At 37.0% G+C, this 22027-nt stretch overlaps 1 protein-coding gene across 1 annotated transcript in view; it reads left to right on the top strand.

The window, feature by feature from the left end:
- The window catches only part of LOC136787811 (adhesion G-protein coupled receptor V1-like), an 84506-nt gene that overhangs the window by 48472 nt on the left and 14007 nt on the right, over positions 1–22027 (top strand). The window contains 9 exon segments of the mRNA XM_066985140.1: positions 835–1444; positions 2391–2606; positions 3587–3802; positions 5001–5245; positions 5440–5621; positions 6433–7247; positions 8673–8882; positions 13120–13250; positions 13509–13608. Coding sequence (XP_066841241.1) covers positions 835–1444; positions 2391–2606; positions 3587–3802; positions 5001–5245; positions 5440–5621; positions 6433–7247; positions 8673–8882; positions 13120–13250; positions 13509–13608 — 2725 coding nt within the window.

The raw sequence follows: 22027 nt of genomic DNA, 5'->3' as shown, positions 1-22027 counted from the left end.
AGGAAGTGCTGGATTCTGCACCTGGCAAGGGGCAATGCTGGCTGTACGGACAGGCCTGGGGACAAGAGGCTGAAGAGCAGCCCCATGGAAAGGGATCTGGGGGTTTTGCTTGACAGCAAGAGAAATATGAACCAGCAGTGTGCCTTAGCAGCCAAAATGGTCAACTGTGTTCTGGAGCATAAGGCACAGCAATGCTGGATGGTCAAGGGAAGGGATTGTCCTGCTCTGCTCTGTGCTGGTGAAGCCTCACCTCTAGCACTGTGTGTGCTACAATATATGAAGGACATAAACTATTAGAGAGCATCCAAAGGAGGGCTACTATGGTGGTGAAGGGTCTAGAGGGCAAGAAGTATGAGGAGCGGCTGAGGTCCCTGGGTTTGTTCAGCCCAGAGCAGAGCAGGCCGAGGGGAGGTCTCATGGCGGCCTGCAGCTCCCTCACGAGGGGAGCGGAGGGGCAGGCGCTGAGCTCTGCTCTCTGGGGACAGCGACAGGACCCGAGGGAACGGCATGGGGCTGGGACAGGGGAGGGGGTGGGGGTTAGGGAAAGGTTCTGCACCCAGAGGTGGTCGGGCACTGGGACAGGCTCCCCAGGGACATGGTCACAGCACTGAGCTGCCAGAGTTCAAGAAGCATTTGGACTACTCTGTCAGACATGCGATTTGATTTTGGGTGGTCCTGTGTGGAGTCAGGTGTTGGACCTGATAATCCCTGTGGATCTTTTGTAACTCAGGATATTCTGTGATTCTGTGACTTTGCTGTATGCCATTTTACACTTTTATGTTCTTCTTTCTTATAGTACAAAGAAATACATAAATCTTTGTGTTTTCCACTTAGGTTGTGAGAACTCATGGGGCCCTGTCTGAGGTGACTCTGTATTGGGTCATAGTCTGTGATCTTACAGAAGACCTGGTCTCTGCATATGGGAATGTAACATTTGATGTTGGCCAAGTGAGAGCAAATATTACCATACAAGTTTCTCCTGACAACGTGCCTGAACTGGATCAGGTGTTTTCAGTTTTGATCATCAATGTGTCCAGTGGTCGTCTTGGAAATCACACTAATGCAACATTAACAGTTTTAGCTAATGATGATCCATATGGACTGTTCATCTTTTCTGAGAGAAACAGACCAATAAAAGTTGAGGAAGAAACAAAAAATATCTCCCTGACAATAGTAAGGCTTGGTGGTCTTCTTGGTACAGTAGTGGTTACATACAGAACTTTAGGTGATGATGAAAAGTCACCCTTTCTTCCACCTGATGTTGTTAGAGCAATACAAGGAGAAGATTATATACCCATTACTGGTTATGTGATCTTCGCAGCCAATGAAAGCGAAGCCACAATATCTTTGCCTATTTTGGATGATTATGATCCTGAGAGGTCAGAATCTGTTTTTGTGGAGCTAAACAATACTGTTTTGATCGACAAAGTACAGGATCGGCCAAGTAAGTGTCTTTCATATGTAAACCAAAAGCTTAAATATGTAGGCTAATATTTATATTTAATAGGATAAAATGCAGCAATTGAAATTACAGTAAAATTTTACCTCTGCCTAACTCTGTATAGTTAAGAATCCTGTAAGTTATATGTCAGAGTATCTCACATTAAGTATGAAGATTCTGTGTGTCAGCATATATTTCCTTTACCACAAAATTTTGTCAGGGGTGGACATTTCTTTCTCCCTTCTGCATCTGCTTTATCCCAGGTGTTTTAGGCCAACTGTATTACTGTATTGGTTTTGTGTGCTAATACCTGCTCACCTGTTGTTTCTGTAAAGCACAATGATAGGAAATAAGCTAGTTGCACTTACTGAAAGCGAAAAAAGCCTTTTAAACATTAAGTGGTGTAGAATTGCAGCTTCATGCTGGCTTTTTAGCGTAGAGGATGTTTGCCCGATCAGATAAATTCAGGTCATTACAGCCTTATTTATGCTTAAGAGCTTCTTGGCATGCCTAATTTCCCTTCCCTCTCCCCCATGACTCTCCCACATTAATCTTGATTTTTAAGGGAAACACTACAAAAAATTCTACTGGGAAACTGAAAGGTTACTTATAGTTCATCATTGCTAGTGTAAAATTCTATTGTCCTATGGACAAATAAGTAAGTAATTTTGCTAGTACCTCACCTCTTCAAAGAACTGGTGTTTTGTATGCTCCACAGCAGGGTAGAATAATAAGTTAGTAAGAATGTGGATTTTCTGACATAATATAATTCAAACATCAAAAATATGCTTGTGCAGTTTGTAGTTATATTTTGTCCAAATCTAAAATGAAAATTTTATTGAAAGCTAGTAGTGGCCATCCACTAAACTCAGGTGTATGTATATGAACAGTATAGCCATATATAGGAGGCATTTCAGGCTTGCTCTAAGAGGTTTTTTTTATATTTCAGTTGTAAATTCTCCTCGTCTTGGATCAGTGGGTGAGACTATAGCTCATGTAATTATCAATGCCAATGATGATGCTTTTGGAACACTTCAGCTTTCAGCTTCAGCTGTGCGAGTTGCTGAAAATTATGTTGGACCAATCATTAACGTGACCAGAACTGGGGGAATTTTTGCAGATGTTTCTGTGAAATTCAAAGCTATGCCAATAACTGCAACAGCTGGTAAGAAATCAAAATAGCAGAAATACACATTCTGTGTTAAACCAGAAAGAGCATACTGTATGCTTCGAGTAACCAAAGCAAGCAAGTGTGTATTGAATGCAGTCTAGTAAAACAAGTAGAAAAAATACCAAAGTGTGAGATACTTACTGAGTGTACTTAGGAGACAGGAATTCAGGTCCTATAGAAGAGACCTTACATCAAATTTAAAAAAAACTCAGAGATATCATCACTGAAGAATCTAGCAAGAAAACTAAGGAAAGGAATTGGCTGTTTGTTTCCCTGGTGGCCACTCACTTTCTCAAAAAAATAAAATAAAATAAAAAATCCTGTAGTAGTATATATAGCTAGTACTTAGTCCTTTGTACATATTTCAACCTACCATACATGGCTTATTTGAGTTTCTTGGAGGGAAATTGAGAGCTGGTGACTCCTCTGTGAAACAGACAAATGTTAAGCACAATTCAAGAAGACTTTTACTTTGCAAATGAAAGGTAAAGCTCTCAGGTGATCCCTGAAAAGCTCCACGAGGGAAGGAGTGACCTTATGTCCTTTAGTAAAATCTCCTTTGAAAAAGGTACTTCTGTTTCATTTTATCTCTTGGAAAGCCAGACAACTATCAGAAATCAAATATAGAAATGTCACAGTTGTGTGATCTTCTCAATGGAAGATAATAATGGACCTTTTGTAATTGCTTCTTGGACTGACAGTGTAAACTCTGTTTTGGCCAAGATGAGATTTATTTTCATCCATCCAGATATCTAAAAGGCACTAGGAAATAAACAATTGTATTTTCTGGGTATGAAGATAAAGAAAAAAAAAAAACACAAAAAAACACACCAACATATGAACACAAGGGAATGCAAAAAGAACAGATAAATATTAGTGCTGATAAACATTAGTGATGTTTCATAATGAACCAGAATGCCTTAATATTCTTCTGTGTTTTGATTGTTTTGTTATTTTTTCATGTACAAATCTAGGTGAGGACTACAGTGTAGCCTCATCAGATGTTGTCTTACTAGAAGGAGAAACAAGTAAAGCTGTGCCAATTTATATAATTAATGATATCAGTCCTGAAGTTGAGGAGTCCTTTTATGTTCAGCTGCTGAATCAAACGACAGGAGGAGCCTTGCTTGGATCTTTGACGAGGGCAGTCATAACCATTGAGGCTTCTGATGACCCGTTTGGATCCTTTGGTAAATGAGTCTTATTTGCATATTTTCTCTTGTCCAGTAGCAATCTGCTGATTTGTGGGTGAGTTATTACTGGGCAATGGAATAAAAATTTTCAGAATACAAAAAGGGAAGTCTGGATGAACACAGTAAAGGACAAAATAAGATAAACTAAATTAAAACGTGTAAGTAAGGGCAAATGGTGCCCTTATATAGCGAAATTGAAGCATTCAGTCAACTTATATATCAAGATTTTGTGAGACGAAGGTGGATTTTGGAGTCTCCTAATGGGGATGGATTTTAATTTAATTTGTATTTTTTTATCTATTCTAAATGTTGCATTTCTGCAATAGCTTGAAGCTTAAGTTTACATGCCAAAACCTGTTTAGATAGTGCAGTGTCATTGTTTTACAAAATAATCAGGCAAAGCAGGTTTAAATATCTGGGGAAATTGGAAAGTACAAATATGACTTAAATTGCATTCTTGTATGTTCTGGTTGTTAGTTATTGTAGTTTTTCTTCTTTCTATCATTATCAGTAAAATGGATTGTGGACACTTTCCAAAAATAGTTTCATTACACAGGTTTTGAGAAAAAAATGGTAATTTCAAAAATTTAATGACATTTTAGAAATTTATCTTTTCTATTTATTTTTTCTATTTCAGTATTTCTGGTGTATGTTTTCCAGCCATTTTATTTGACTTACTCTTTCTCCCTTTAGTACCCTACTTTATTTCAGTTATTCCATTTTATCAGCAAAATGTAAAGGAAATTGACAAAAGTAAATAATTCCACATGGATAATTCATTAACTTCATTCTTAACAACTAAAGATTTTATACAAGAAAGACTTATATTTGAAACAATTTAGATGGAATATGTTGACACATTTTTTCCATACGTGACATAAAAAATGATAAAAAATTTCCTCACTGGGAAAAATTACCTTCTGACCGTCTTCTAAAAACTTAGATCATGGCTAGCCTTGAACAATGGATACGTTGGAATAAACTCTTGGGTGGGGGCTGAATTTTCATGCCAATTTTATTTGCAGATAAAATGATACTGAAAGTTCAATTTGAAGTTTAAACCTGATTAACATTTTTTTAATTGTGCAAATGAATGCAATCAAGTGAAATAAAATATATAATTCAGTAACTAGGATGGTGTTTTTATTTTAAATATTACTGTTAATGAAATACACCTCTTTGTGCTGCACTTCAGTGTTCCAGATGACCGAATTTACTGTGGAGGAGCCTGAATCTGGATCAGTACCCATAAATCTGCCAGTAATCCGCAATGCTGGGACACTTGGTAACGTTACTGTTGAGTGGGTTGCTACCATTGGTGGACACCCTGCTGATGAGGACTTGCAGGTTGCCTCAGGCAATATTACTTTTGCCCCTGGGGAAGCCTTTCAGATGCTACTATTGGAAATCCTGGCTGATGATGTTCCAGAAATAGAAGAAGTAAGTCAAGCACTTACATCTTCCTTGAAGATGGTATTAATTTTGACTTGTTCTAGAAATATGTATGATGGAAAACAAGAAATGTTCCGGCAGGAAGGTGCTATAATTTCATGTTATACTTTGCTTGTAATTATTGTTAGAAAAACCACAAATTGTCTAGCTGCATTACTTCTTTTTCTTTTCTTCTCTTTGAGATTGTCCGTGTAGAATTAACTCAGGCCTCCAATGGTGGTGCTATTGGGTTAGATGGCGTGGCAAGTATTATAATACCTGCCAATGATAATCCTTATGGCACAGTTTTCTTTCATCAATCCTTATATCGAGTTCAGGAGCCACTAGAAAGAAATTTGCTGGCAAACATAACAGTCAGGCGAAGGTTTGTATAATGTTTGCTTTATTTGTAATTACTATTTATTCTTCACTTTTGTTTCCACTATAATGTCAAATTTCATGCTCCTCTCATAAAAATATGTGCATCAATTCTTTGATCTGCCATCTCAATGTATTTTCATTTCAAACACATTGTTTTTGAAGTAGATGTCTGTGTATTACATAAATTACTTAAACGTAGTATACATTGAATACTTTGCACTTTGTATACATTTGTAAACTGTAGTATACATTGTATACATTGTACAGTAGTATACATTGAATGTGAGTTTACATTCAATGTTCAGCGTACACAGTGTTATTCATTTTGTCATCATCAAATCATTTAAACCTGCATGGTAGCCTGTTCCTGTGATTTGAACAGGAGGACAAAATGGCCAGCCCTTACAGGATGAAAATAAGAGAAGGAAAACAGGTTTTATGCATGTGATCCTAGAGGAAGGATGATAAGTCTGGGTGTCACCGGCTTTTTCTTCCTTGCAAGTAAGGAGAGCTGCCAAGTCCTGAAGAAGACTAAGTTAACTCCTAGAACCAAATGTTTACAAATATGCATTCTTAACAGACTACTACCTAAGCTATAAATAATCAAACTTGCTATCCACAAAAAAATAAGATAACTCAGTTATTCTGGTACTAGTTTCAAAGGGAATGCATTTTGATGTGTTATTTGGAATTTTTCAGCAATTCAGAAAGGGTCAGTTGATTTTGTTCACTTCTATTATTAACCCAGAAACATGTAGAATATTAGACATCCTTTGTCAACTAACAGAACTTTATTTTATTATAATGTCTTTTAGTGAGGGAAGATTTGGTCAGCTGCAGATTTTCTACAGCACTTCTGAGACTGACGTTGTAGCTCTTGCTGTGGAGCAAGGTCAGGATATCCTGGCCTACTACGAGCCTCCTGTACAAGGAATTCCTGACAAACCATCCAAGACCAGAGTGAATGTGTCAGCAGCAAGTGACCCTGTGTATTCCTGTGCAGCTCAGTGCCTAAAAGAACAAGCATGTTCAGCCTTTACATTTTCCAGTGCCTCAGGGATTCCTCTCTGCCTTTGGCTGACGTCAGATATCAGCCCATTAACTAACAACACTTCAGGGTTCCGGACCTACAAGAAAAACGTTACCAGTGCATTCGCCCTCTTCAGCACACAAGCCATCGCTGGCAGTGATTATGAACCTGTTACAAGACAGTGGGCCATAATGCAGGAAGGGGAAGAGTCTGCAAATCTAACAGTTACCATACTGCCTGACAGCCTGCCAGAACTGGATGAGAGATTCACTATAACCCTTTTGAAAGCAGAACTGATGAACGTCTCAGCCAGCTCAAAAAACCAACCAACCATAGGACAGCCAAATACCTCCACAGTTATCATAATGATGAATGGAGACGCATTTGGAGTGTTTAAGATCTACAGTGTAAGTCCCAATGCAACAGAGAAAGGTCTGTATGTTGAAGTAGAGGAACGTCCTCAGACCAACGTGCAGCTAATGATACACAGAACAGAAGGCAGCCTGGGACAAGTGACAGTGGAATGGCGTGTCATTGGTGGGACTGCTACTCCAAACTTGGATTTTATAGGTGTCGGTGAGACTCTGGTGTTTGCTGAAGGTGAGACAAGCTCTCGTTTTGGCTTCTGTTTTGTAAAACTAAGAAAAAGAAAAAAGAACGTGACAAGTACACGATACTGTGGATGTTTTGACAACTGATATCTTCTTCTTAGGCTAAATTTTCCTGAATGCTAAGGATACACGTGCAAAAGAGTATGGTTGTTCATTAGCATGTAGCATTATCTTGCAGAACACACACAGTGGTAGCAAAGCACAATGAAATATCTAAGCACAATAAATACCTAAGGGTTTTTATTAAAGAAATATTGCAGTATAAATATTGCACTATAAAGATTTCCTTTACCACATAAGTAAGGATTAATAAAGTCGAAGATAGTTGTTACAGCAAGGATAATGGAAATGAGAATCAGGCCTAAGTGGTCTTTTGTTAGCCCTCGGTCACTACAGTACTAATTTTTCATGACATCTCTTTAAATTCTGAGATCATATTGTAACATAACAAAACATATTTAAACGTAACATAACAGAACATATTTAAAAGAATTGCAAACAGGACAAACAAGTCCCTCTCAGACATTACTTAAGTACCATGCAGCATGCTGTATTTTATGCTGTATTTTATTTTTTCAAAGTCTGAGTTAATCGAACTGATATTTTGAAAGCAATTTCCAGGTGCGTAGTAAAGATTCTAGTGTGCTAGCTTGATAAATCATCTGAATAGTAAGGCATGGCTGCTGGCAATGATTGTGAGGCTGACATGTAATTACATTACCAGTTATAAGTTTAGTAAAAACTGATTTTGAAGTATTTTGAAAGACAATCTAGCAGGAAATACATATGTATTCTGTAAATTGATATTCTAATGATCATAAAACACAGCTGGGTTATGCACACGCACTGAACAACAGGATTGTGTTGTAAATTTTAATGGATATATAGCGACTAGAGATTAACGGTGTTTGCTGCTTACATTATTATTCTTTGATAGTCCCAAAGGCAAGGAACTAACAAAATGTCATCCCATTTCAATGCATTCCCTGGCTCAGTAAATGTACTCATATTGAATGTACACCCTTGTGTAAATGGTTCATCGGAGAGCTTAGCACCTGGCAATTTATTTTTTTTTCAAGAATGATATTCCCCTTTTCTAAGTTAAATTTTAAAGTCATAGAATTTGTAATGAAAATAAAGAATTCTAGGCACTCCGAAATAATTCCTATATAATTAATTTCTACATAGTATATTTAATGATGTGATCGTTTTATTGGCTTAATGTGACTGATCAATAGTAATTAGATAAAATTTCATAATGACATTCACTGACTTCCAGAAAGGTAAATAAGTTTGTTTCATGCAATTTTAATATATTTTATGTATTTAATTATTTTCAAAATGAGATGATTGAGTCTTTTTACAAGGTGGTTTCCAAGTGGACACACGGTTGTATACGTTCTTCTCCTTGTAGGTGAAACAAAGAAGATGGTCACGCTGCCCATTATAGATGATCCAGAGCCAGAGGATGATGAAAGTATTGAAATCAGCCTGGTCCATACTGAAGGAGGGAGTCGAATTTTGCCCAGTTTTGACACTGTCACAGTGATTATTCTGGCAAGTGACAATGTGGCAGGAATTATAAGCTTCCATACAGCCTCAAGATCTGTTATTGGTTGTGAAGGTGTGTTCTTTGTGTTGACCACGCTCAAATTTTAATGCCAGTTTCCATCTTTGTGCTTTCAGTTGATAATGACTCACAATGATTGTGTTTCACTGTTCAGAGAACACCAGCAAGAAGTGAATATCCACATACCTGACATGTACTTTGAACTCTTGCAAGCATTCATAGAATCACAGAATGCTTAAGGTTGGAAGGGGCCTCTGGAGGTCATCTGGTCCTTTCCCCCTCAAGCAGGGCCACCTAGAGCAGGTTGCTCAGGACCATGTCCAGGCTTTTGAGTATCTCCAAGGAGGGAGACCCCACAATCTCTCTGGGCAACCTGTGCCAGTGCTCCCACACAGCACAAAAGTGCTGTCTGATATTCAGAGGGAACCTCTTGTGCTCCAGTTTGTGCCCGCTGCCTCTTGTCCTGTCCCTGGGCACCACTGACACGAGCCTGGCTCTGTCCTGTTCCACCCTCCCTTCAGGTATTGAAGGACACTGATGAGATCCCCCTGAGCCTCCCCTTCTCCAGGCTGAGCAGTCTCAGCTCTCACAGCCTCTCTTCCCTTCCCTTGATCACCTCGGTGTCCCTCTGTTGGAGTCTTCCCAGTACGTTTAGGTCTGTCTTGCACTGGGGAGCCCAGAGCTGGACCCAGTGCTCCAGGTGCAGCCTCACCAGTGCAGAGTAGAGGGGAAGGATAGCTCTCTCAGCCTGCTAGGGATACTTGGCCTAATTCAGCCCAGAATGCCATCAGCCTTCTTAGTAACAAGGCATGTTGCTGGCTCCTGCCCAGTGCAGTGTCCAGCAGGACCCCAAGCCCTTTCTGTCAAGCTGCTCTCCATCAGGGTGCACGCCCTGGTGCCTGGGGCTGCTCCCCGCCAGGGGCAGGACTCTGCCCTTCTCTTTGTTGGCCTGCACGAGGCTCCTGCCAGCCCACTTCATGACTGCCAACATACACACACCTAATAGTCATAAGCAAATCAGATCTATCAGCGACTTACAAAGAATTTAAAATATTCTAGAAAACATTCCTGCAGAAACACTAGGGTAACATCTTCCCTTTGTCTGTCCCATGAACCTGATGTTTTTTTATGGCAGATGATTTGGGAAGTAGCAATTATAAGAGAAAGCAAACATTTGAGAAAGAACAATAATAATTTGGTATGTACTAAACATTTCTACTATTGTTTTAAAGAATACACGGCATGTTTCATCTACAGTTTGATGCAGTTTTGCATAGGATGATAATAGTACTGGTGGTGATTGCTTTAGGTGGCCTTTGATGGAATCTCAGTGTATTGCAGTATCACGTTTCTCTGATGTTTGAACTGATGGGCAGGGAAAGTTCACAAAACAGGAACTTGTCCCCTAATGTGTGCACTACATTTTCTGTTTGAAGAAAAATGGCTTTCTCAACCAAAGGTTTTTTGTTTTGTTTTCCCAACATGAAAGGGCATCATAACCTTTGGTTTTTTATCTAGGTATGGTTTGTGTTAATTCTGTGCCAAGCCAGATGTGATATGATTAGCTAAGAAGAGCTGTTAATGAGCACAAGGAATTAATACAAACTGTCTCAGTCCCAAAGTCCCTGAATACTTTCAACTGGTTAAATGTTATTCATAGCATGCTACCAAATGCTGGCTGCTTGAAACTGAAGTACTTGGCTATAGTTCTATTATTATATATAGTTATTATTATATTATTTTTCCAGGTTGTGAAAAGAAATAGTTCATTGCCTTCCAGCCAGAAACAAAACAAGTGAACTAAGTGTCTTTGATTAAAAAAAAAAGAGAGAGAAAAAGGGAGAAATAGAGAAAGAGCAAAAGAGCTAAGGCATTTAGATTATTTTAGTTTGTCAAAATATTTTTTTCATTCGAAAGCAAAATTTACCAGACATAAATCCAAATATCATTACTTTTACAGTTATTGTGTTATTGAAAATTTTCTGTTAAGTGAATACATTTTGTTTTCACAATGTGCATGTTATTTTTTACCTTATTGAGGATAAGTGTAGTATTTTTTTATTGGACAGGGGTCTGCGACAGTTGTGTAACTGTATTACAAGAAAATGCACTGCAGTAGCTTAAAGTAATGAGGAAGAGGAGAGCGGCTGATGCTCCCTTCTTCACAGCGATAAATACCCACCTCTTTGTTTCTCTATGTAAGAGATGCATCACTTATTAAGTCACAATGTAGAAACGTAAAAGTATGGATAAGGATTAAATATTAAAAAAAATATTGAATTTAGCCTAATAACACTTTCAATCTTCAGAAATCAATTAGTGTTCATATTAGCATTTCTTCTGGATAGGAATACCAAAAAAATCTTGGTAAAGCTGGTAGGAAACATGGATCAGTAAATAACTACTTGGAATCTGTAATAATGACTTCAAGTTTCTTCTCAGTGTTTGGATTATAGTGGAACAGCTTTCTATATCATAAAGCATTTTTCCCAGTCTTCAATGAAAATTCATTATAACTTATAGAGATATATTGAAATAAGCTTTGCCTTATTTGTGTGTGTGTGTGTTTTCCCAATGGTACTAAACCATTGAAACCACTTTTCTTTTAAATCTTTATTTCTTTGTAATGGATATGCAAAATTCTCAAATAGAACATAGTGGATTGCAGTGCAGTGTTAAACACTGTAATGATTTAGCCTCAGAGGAACCTGTAAATTGGGAGTCTACCATCCAGATATTTGACTGTAGAAGTGGAATCCTTGTGATATCAATAAATTTTGAATTCCTTAATTTTCTTAGAAGCAACATGGACCAACTTAAGCCAAAGATGTCGACATCAATGTCGACATCAATGTTGACATCTCTGAGACTTAACTGAAGTTTGAAATGTTGGGGCTGAATAGCACATTTATGTATTTGAAAATGGGTGTATACAGTTTTTGTATTACTTCTTTACAATATTAAATTTTATTTAAGTATATTAAGGGCTCTTGAAGTTAAGAATTCCTTTCTCTTTCATTGGTAGCCAATATACATGCATATCTCTGACTCTTCCTTACAAAAAATAAATGTAACTAGAAAATTTTCAGATTTTTCTTGCCAGTTTTAGCTGTACAATGCTGTACAATTCTGTAAGGTAATACAGTAGAATAGCAAGACAGCATCCTAAGTTGCTGCTCTCTAAATTGCATAATCAAAGGGACTAGTTGGGCAGCATAATGTTATTATAACATTATCTTATGTTTTGTTAATTCTTCAATAAGCAAAAGAAATCTCATGTATTGTTTTCAAAAATCTCAGAATTGTAGATTTCTGCATATTTCATGTCTCTGAAAGCCAATGCAGGACAAAATGTGCTGTTGAACTTAAATTCTGTGGACCTGAAAAATGCATATGAAATATGAATGCCATGTACCTACCTATTATAAATAACCATCTGTCCTCTATTGTGAATGTTTTGCAAAATATTGCCTACTGATCTATTCCATGTTGATATAACATGCTAATTTCACATGTCCACATTTAAAATATTTAATGGAAATTTTGTGAAAAACTTGTGAATATAAAACAATTTCCACATTTTACAAAGCCTACTAAGAGGTCTACTCTTTTTAATTAAAGTGCCTTTGGGGTTAAATGTTATAAATGTGCAAAATACCATAGTATTTGCTTCCTTTATATGCACATTGTCCAGCAATACTGATTACCTCTGAGATTATAAGAAATTATTAACATTTTCTGAATGTTTTGTTTTCTAACAGTGACCATATTTGTAAGTTCGAACTCACATAAATGGAACTTACAGATAATTATAAGCATTTTTTTCTGCATGCATTGAATAAAGTCACAAGACAGTGCAAATGTTCAGATAATGTGTATTCTTTCCAGGGAACTGTTGTAGAAAACTACTATTATTGTTGGTACATACAGTAGTTACTGTTTTGTACAGTTTACAGACTTGTATTGCTCTAATGTTTGCGCATGTTTTCATGAACATTCCCTTTCTAAGTTATTCATCTATACCAAGTTCCCTCATATGTTCATAATTATTTCCAAGTGTGAACTAAAAACAGAAAAAAAAAAACTAGAAGAGTTTAAGTTTAGGTTTTTCTTTTCAGCATTAAAAGTGAATGTGGTATATAACTACTGTGAAATTCAAACTGACAAAAATAGCAATATCTTTCAGGAAAAATACTTTAACTGTGTGATGCATGTTTTTGACCTCTCATTTTTATAACCAACATGTAGAAGAGGAGACCCTGAAACACTGCATCTTGTCCTTTATTCCTAGGAGAACAATTACAATTCCACATCGTAAGAACTCCTCCAGGACTGGGAAATGTTACTGTTGAGTGGAAGATAGTAGGACATAATGTAAAACAAAATTTTGCAAACTATTCTGGAATACTTTTTTTTCCTGAGGTAAGTCCATAAACAGTGATGTTGGCTACAGGAAAATAGTGTGATTAGAACTGATCTGAGAAAAAGTGTGCCTTTTCAACAGTCCTTCTTTCTTGGTTTGATTATTTAATTTCTCACTTTTTGACTTACAAACTGGAGGGAGCTTACAATTCTTGATACTTAACTCTTCTTAAAGAAATTGTTCAAAATACTTGTCATTATGATATCACTTGTGTTTTATAAAATAATGGCTAATCAATTTACCCTTAAAACAAATAGGGGACGTTGAATACAACATTGTATGTTGATCTGCTGGATGACCATATTCCTGAAGAAAAAGAAGAATACCAAGTCATCCTATACAACATCAAAACAGAAGGTAATGCAGAACTATAGCCAGCTACATCTTAAAAATACCATTTAATAATATAATATTTTTAATTTTATTATTTCATTTTGGAGGTATAGGACTGAGCAAACTGCAGCTGGTGCAAAGTACGCAAAGTTCATTAACATTTTATTGAAATAGGCTTGGTCCTTATGTATGTATATATAAATCCCACCGTGTCTCCACAAATACACTTAAATGGTTTTCAATCCTGATTTAACTCTGCCTATTTAATTCAATGGTTGTTTCTTCCCTTAATCTTAATGCAAACTGAGTTTACTAATATGTCATGGATAGAGTTGCCATGAAACATGCAGATATTTTTATCTTTTTAAACAATCTTGTCAAGCTGCAGACTTACTGATCTGTCCCTGAATTCAAGGTGGTCAGAATATTTTATTCTTGCCATTAAAATTATAGTGAGAAAAGAAGCCTTAAACTGCATCCGTTCTGAAATACCTTTCTTCAAACTGAAATTAATGTCCAAACACCAAACTAACTTGACATGGATTGTGTTGCTGCGAGGTGCCTTATCAACTTTTTCCATATGTTATCAACAATACTGATACTCAATTTTAAAGCTAATGAACTGGATTACAAGATAAAAACTAACAATTTCATAGCTCTTCCTAATATGCTTCTAGATACAAATAATTTATATTCAATATCTAATGAAGACTGACAACAGCTCTGCTCAATGATCAGTGATGTGAAGAAGGCTGAAGTCTCTAGCACAAAATGGAGTTCCTGAAGTCCTCAGTAAGGGACATATTAGGTCAGCTAAATTACAGCAGCTGCCTAAAGGCTGTAATATCACTTGAATATTGCTGAGATACAGGGAAGTCCCCAAATACAGCATATACTTTTGCAAAGACTAAGTAGTAATGCTATACAGTCCTGCGTTTCACGTAAGTATCTGGTTCAGGGCCTGTCAGCAACAATGAGAAACAACAGAACCTGCTCTAAGGGTCAATAGAGAATTCGATCAGGGACCTACAGGTATTCAGACTAGATGGGACCAACACCCTCTCCTCCTCTGTTTTTGAAATCCAGTCAGCAGTGTACAAACACCACCCCACAAGAATTAGCAGCCCAGTTTACTAAAAGGGTTGTCACTCCCTACTGCCAACATGCACTCCATTCCTTGCTCCTTGAAGTCACCAACTATACAGACAAGGAACACAAGAGATGCAACGGCCACTTCTTTCACCTCACTTAAATTGATAGGTGAGGACAGGTCTCTAGCCACTGTCAGCTATTGTGGCAATTAGGCTGTTCTATAGCACCGGCATGAACCAGCTGTAACTGGAGAGGAGCACAGAACATCAGATACAGGATAAAAATAAAGACAAAATTACGAGTTACTCAGTACTAAACTCTCCTGGCTGCAGGTAAAACTGTATTACTTCTGGTGTTCATTCTGTTCTGTGGTTCCAGTTAAGTAGGACCAGTAAGGCAAGCTTGCTGAAGAATAGTATGCTATTAGCCCGGTATAGTATAGAAAGTGACAGAGCAAAATGTTTACCAGAATATATTATTCTGGTAAATGTTTACCAGAATTTTGTCTTGTCTTTAACAGAAGGACTTAGCCCCTGCTTCTGCAATGACCACCCCTGAAAGTGTAATCTAGAAGAGGAGCTGAACTATTGGGAGAATTCTGATAGTAAAACAAAGTAATCAGGAACACATTACATGGCCGAGAGATTCATTCATCAGCTGGTGGTATTAGCCACAGCAGACAGCATCTGGACAGAACTGATCTGACATTACAGATTGCTCTTCCAGTTGTAGTTTCTTCTGTTTCTATAAATATAACTCCACAAACAAAGCCTCCTGCCCCAAAAAAGGCTATAAATGGAAACCAGGGGGAGGGATGGGAACTTTAAAAGAGATGAAAGTTAATTCAAGGTACCTTTTGCTACAGAATCACAGAATCATTTAGGTTGGAAGAGACCTCCAAGATCACCTAGTCCAACCTATATCACCTAGTCCAACCAATGCACATAAATATCCTTAACATAGTTTAAAAGCACACTGCACTTTTCAATAACCTTGAAAAAAATCTCTCTCTCATATCTAGCTTTAAAAAACAACAAAACAAAATAAAACAAAAAACAGGAAATGCAGGTAGAATATGGCTTTTAATCATTGTGCTATGATGACTGCACGTTTTATTTCTGAGCGGTTTCATTTTCAAAGTATATTAACTCTAGATTGATATAAAAGGATCGATATAACCTTTGAATCTTGTAAGTATAACAATATATTTGACATTAAAAAAAAAAAAAGTAATGAAATGTTACCTTTCTGACCCAATAAAGTTGAGTGCATGTAGAATTTGTAAATTAAATCCATGGAAGAGACTAAAACCAAATCACTTGATACAATCATTCTGAATAACTACATTGCTTTAAAGTGCATGTTACCTTGCTCCCCACCTAAAAATTCTATCTGCAGTGGAGGATTTAGTGCCTCTAAAATTATTTATGGGCTCATGTTTAGTTTTCCAATTAGTCTGTCTTTCTGCTTTTCTACAACAGAGATGCTATCTTGTACTGCCCTCACAGCCCTCTCACAACTCCACAAATTGGTTAAAGCAACTCGTTTTCTTCATCAAGCTAAACCATGGGCCTACTGCAGATTCCCATTCAAAAGTCTTTCGCCTAGACCACACGTGCAAAAGATTTGTTCAAAAAAGACTCCTTTTTCTGGTTTTCCCATCTTTTTTCTGTTAGACACAGAACAAACTTCACCTCTAGGGCATTTCAGAACTTAGTTACATTAAGATTTTCCATTTCTGTACAAGGATTTCCTAGCCCAAATACCTAGCAGGGTATACCTACAAGCCCTGTATCTTATCAAGTGCCTTTTGAAACTACTAAATAACACCAAGGATTAGGGATTAGTTGTTTATATTTCAAAGTAAAAAGAAATACATTTTTTAAAATATATATAATAATGAAAGGGGCTGACTATAAACCTTCCACCTGTGCTCTATACCCTATAAAGGGCTCCTGTGGCTCTGTCAGGGCTTGGGTATGAAGGTGTCTCAGGTACCATGAGTGTGGGGCCGAGGCTATCCGTGCACCCAGAGCGCTCACTGCTCCTGTGGGGTCTCCCCGCTGGCTGGGCCAGGCAGCCTGGCTGTGGGGTGGCCACAGGGCCCCCAGTGAGGCGAGTGTAGGCCATTGTGGCCAGCACCAGTGTGGGGACTGTGAACACAGGGCAGCCATGAGGAATGTTCCAGAAGTGGCCTGAGGCCGTCTGAGGCGGGTGGCTCCCTTCCCTGGCAGCCTGAGGCCAAGGAGACAGCCTCTGTAGGAAAGCCTATGCCGTCGGGGAAACCCGCTGCTTGGCACACACATGGTGGGGCTGGGTGTAGTGCGCTGCCTCAGCCAGTAGGTGTGGGCTCCCTGGCATGTTAAGTCCTGGTCTCAGCTTCTTACTTCCAGATCTGCACAAGAGTCTCACATCCCTTCCACCATTTCTGGGAACAGAGCTTCACTGGCTGCATTTGGGAAAGTGTGTGTGCTTTGCCCTTTCTGCTGGGAAGCTGTGATCTACCATGTGGAAGCAAAGGGCATTGGAATGGGAGCAGGCTGCGTCCCACTGGAAGAGACCACATGCTTTTCTCTGTCTTACAGTATGGCTAGTAAATAAGGGATTTATATTATGTTTTGTGTTTATGGCAAAATAGGTTAGTTCTGCCCAATATTGTCCAGAGGCTCTACTAATGCTAAGAGGCTTAAAATGTCACTTTTTGATTGCAGTAAGTTTTCATTTTATTGCTATTTATCTGCAGTGCTTTGGGGTAGATAAGAAAACTTGTGCTAAGGTAGTTTACCCTCAAGACTTGCTCTTCTTTGGTTCTTTCAGTAGATATAAACTGCCTCACAAGTTACCACCCCACCAAAACAAAACCATGCTGGGCATGTCAGCATTGTGTATCCTGGGCAGACATAAGACCATTTGTCAACATATTGAGCTGGTAGGGAATGGTACAACTCTGATTAAAGAACTACATTACTGAATAACTGCATTTCCATGGCTGGACTGAAATGCCCAGCTCATCAGCAGTGTTCTTCAGCTCATAGCTCTGGGTTGCCTAGAACATGTCAAAGAACAGCTTTGAAATACACCATACCCATTGGCAGAATTATTCTGCAATTATTTTTCATCCTCTGTATTTGCAACTGATGAGCCTTTAGTTGATAAAGTAGTCTTAGTTCTTATCTACTAATTCAATGCTTATTTGTCCCAATTGATAATTTTTTTTCCTACTATTTATTTTTAAGCTCAGTCCTCAAAAAAAAAAAAAATCTTTCCTTTCTGAATGACATTCTGGACCACCTCTACACTGATACTATTCAATTTAGTCTCATCAACATTATTATCTGCACATCTCTGTAATGCATACCAAGGGATTAAAGAAAATACAAAGTCAATCATATTAGCCACATAGTTCTTCTTCTTTAGCCAATTATCCATCTCACCATTCTTATGGTAATAAACTGCACCTTTCCTGACCTTAGCAGTGATTCCTAAATGGTGTCATGGAATGCTTTGCTGAAATTCAGACAGATTAGATCCACTGCATTTCTCATATGTAAGGAAGTCACAGCTGAGTAAAATGGAAGTCTAGAGGTTGCTGTTGAGTATGTTCATTAAGACCATTTGCCTTCAGCAAACAACCAGTGGCTAAAAATGCAAAGCATTTTCAAATCCAGTCATGCCTCCCATTGAGTGCCAACTGGCATCACTCCCATAATACAGCAGGCGATTTCAGACACTAAAGGTGAAGAGTATATATTTTCAGTGTATTATCTCACAAACAGGATAAAGAGTTGTTTTTTTTTATTAAAAAAAAAAGCATGAAGTTGTAAAGTGTGCATATTTACTGAACTTGATATATCCATTCCTATTTTATTCTAGATGAAAACATATATAAATTATACTGTAAACAACAGAAAATTATATTCTTTTGCCTTAGTCACCTTTCCCTTTTCTTTGGCTTTGACTACACAGATAAAATGCTGAAACCAAGGACCACCACAAAAACTGAAGAAAAATGGCTCTCTTTTTAGATTTGTTAAAGACCGTTAGATAATAGTGAAAGAGCAAAAGCTACACTGATATATGAGGATAAGGGTCAAGCAGCCCAAGAGAATTGCTGTAAAGTACTTAACAATCATCATTTAGTTCTGACTAATATAATTCATTATACTGCAATGGACTACTTGAAAGAACAGCTGCCAAAAAATGCTTTGAATAAGTCTTTATATTTCCTTTGATATATTTTTCTATTAAAAAATCCAAACTTTTCTAAGTAATGAAGTATTAGAATCCCGAATGATGTGATTTTCAATGGAATGAAGGCCACTTTATTTTCAACATTTACAGTTATGTTAACACTTATTAAATGAAAAACACTAGATGGAGCAACTATCCTATCTTAACATGCCTTTCTCTTCAAGGACATGAAGTTTCTTTCAAACCTGAATAATCAAACCTGAATAACAACATTATATCCATAATAATGTTATGACAAACAGCCTTTCCTTAGAAATACTAGGAAGCAGGTACAAAGTTACTTGCTAACAGGCAAAGAAAACTGTCTTTGGATATTATTCAAGAACATCAATATTACAAATATGTATAGATTAAATACTAAACAGCTCTAACCTGTTTCCTATTTAAAACCTACTCTGAATAGAGTAATTTTCAGACTTTTCTATGCTACAGAACAGACCTATGTTTTTCCTAGTGCCACATACATGAAAATGATACCTTGGCAACCTTTTCTTCAATATACAGGTTTTTCTCTCCAAAAACTTCAGGCACGTTATATTTATCTCAAGTTCTAATGTCTTATACATACTTTTAAGACTTTTATTATACAGCTCCAACTTACTTTTGTATTTTTTTCCCCATTCTTGGTTGTAATTTCATTCCTTTGGGAAAAGGAGCTTTCCTATGAGTAGTAACAAAACTTAGAACATCCCTGAATTATTCTGAAATTTTAAAACCTTAAATTTGAAGGTAGCTTTAGATTTTGGTGAAAGAAAAGAACAAAACAGTCTTCTGGTTCTTATCTCTGTTTTCCATTACTTATGGTAGTAAGCTGCTCTAAGAGACGAGAAAAATCAACAGCTTCTACAAAAATATGAAATCAACTCCTGTGTATGCTACTGGTTGACAAAGACAAAATTCCTCAGTATAAACGAAACACACACACTTCTAATCCTTCCAAAACACTTGGAAATGCAAAATAGAATAAAATAAAATTAGCCATCCTTTTTTTTTTTTTTTTTTTCTCAACTAAGCATCTGGAGACCATACTCTTACATAATCCACTAAAACAATTTTCACAGAGTAGCTAACTGCTCTTTCTTCTCTCTTGAAACTAAGCACCTGGCAATTCACACTGCAGGTGCTGTGCATCTTTGAGATGGCTTTCTAAAACATACAGAACACAGGAAAGCAAATCTGGAGCACAGATCTTTCCAAACACAGCAATTGAGGCTCGTGTTTCTTCCAGGCACACTATTACAGCAACAGAACTGACTAGAACTTGAAAAACACCGATGAAAGAAACTGAGAAACCTTGTAAGCATTATTCACCCTTATCAAAACAGCTCCAAACCACCTCCCTCCCAGAAAAAAACATGCAGATTAAAAATATTTTCAAACCAGGATTTTGGAGATTAGCTTTATTAATTCAAATTTAACCATCTAAAAGTTACTTATTTAGTACAGAATTCTATAGCCAATGAAGACAAAGATGACTCATTAGAGTAGTTTTCCAATTTAACAAAAAGGGGATGAATCACTCTTCTTACATCACACATGGATCTTGTATATATCTTCTTAAAAAGAATGTTCTTAAATATTGACTCTTAACTAGAAGCCTTACTTTTAGAATGGTCAAGAAGGGGTAAGTTAAATTGTACATTGGATTAAGAAAGAAACCTCTAAGTATCTTTTGTTTCAATAACAAACTCCTTCAATTAATATATATATATATAAATCAGATTTCTCATATTCTTGGTGTATTTCATTACTCTTAATAATATGCAGTTGGATATTTTAACACCATTAAGGACTATTTTACAAGAAAATAACTTGCTATTATAATTGAAAACACATTGAATTAAAACAAAGACATTGTCTATAGAAATGAGACATTGAATGCAGTTTTGTATTCCTCTCAGGCCTTAAATCCACTGCCTTGGAATTCATACGTTTATCTGAATAAAATAATAAAAAATAAAAATAAAAAATAAAAATCCAAACCCAACACTAGAGGTGATTTAAGTCTAGTTTCTAAGCATCATATTAATAAATTTGGTGCTTGTGCAAATTCTACTGAAACTCATTAGAAATCTTTTATGTGACTTTAACAAGTGTTCAATACTCTCAAAGTCCACCATAACTCATATGTGAGTTACACAGAAAGAACTCTGGAAATAATACTACTGCACATTTCACCAAGTATTAACCCTGCTTCTGCAGAACTATTACATCTACTGCTGACCCACAATCCAGAGAGAATAACGTATGAACTTTAGAAATGAAACAATATCTGTACTACTAGCGTTCCAAATATTAAAAACATATTTTTAGAGTAAAAAAGCTGAGAACCAATGGAATACTTTTTGTTCTTAAGTTCCAAGACCACAATCAAGTGGGACCACACAATGCCATATATAAAGGACATCTACTGGCTATAATTACTAGCACAATGGTGTTGACATAATGATTAACATTCTATACTGCAAAATAGTTGGGATAGAAATAGAAAAAAAAAACTCCATAACTGATCCTAAGAAAGATAATAATAAATCTGTATCTTGAGTACAGAAATATAACTTTATTCTCAAAAAACTATACATCTAACTATTTCAGTCGAATGAGTACTTTTGCATTCTCATCCAGACTCTATCATCATTCTCTCTCAATTTCTTAATGATTCTCACCTCTTCCTAATTTCTGAATCCACAAGGAGCTGCCTCTTTTTGTGGGGTGGAGGTGGTGGGAGCTCTTCCTTGGCATGCTTAACCAGGATTTGTTCTCTCGTGGTCACCATAGTTACGGTTTCCATTACAGTTGTCTGTGTTAGTGATGTCTGAGTGGTAGTGACAGCCTGTGAAATCTGTGAGAAGTATTAAAACAGAGGTCACACATTGGTTGAAAGACTTCAGTAAAGACCGTTTGGACTAGCAATAGCAAATAATGAGAAACTGCCCCTGTCTGATTGTAGGCTGACCTTCAGAAAAAAATAACACTACGAACTCAGACAAAATTGTTTTATCTGACTCACGCTATGTGAATAAGATATCTGCAGAAGTCAATATCAAAATCAGAAAGAATCCTAAACAGGATGAACTTATGGCTCCCTCTTAAATCATGG

This window comes from Anser cygnoides, chromosome 31 (genome assembly GCF_040182565.1).
Source record: "Anser cygnoides isolate HZ-2024a breed goose chromosome 31, Taihu_goose_T2T_genome, whole genome shotgun sequence".
In the NCBI taxonomy this organism is placed as follows: Eukaryota; Metazoa; Chordata; class Aves; order Anseriformes; family Anatidae; genus Anser; species Anser cygnoides.
This window is presented reverse-complemented; position numbering and strand designations above follow the sequence as displayed.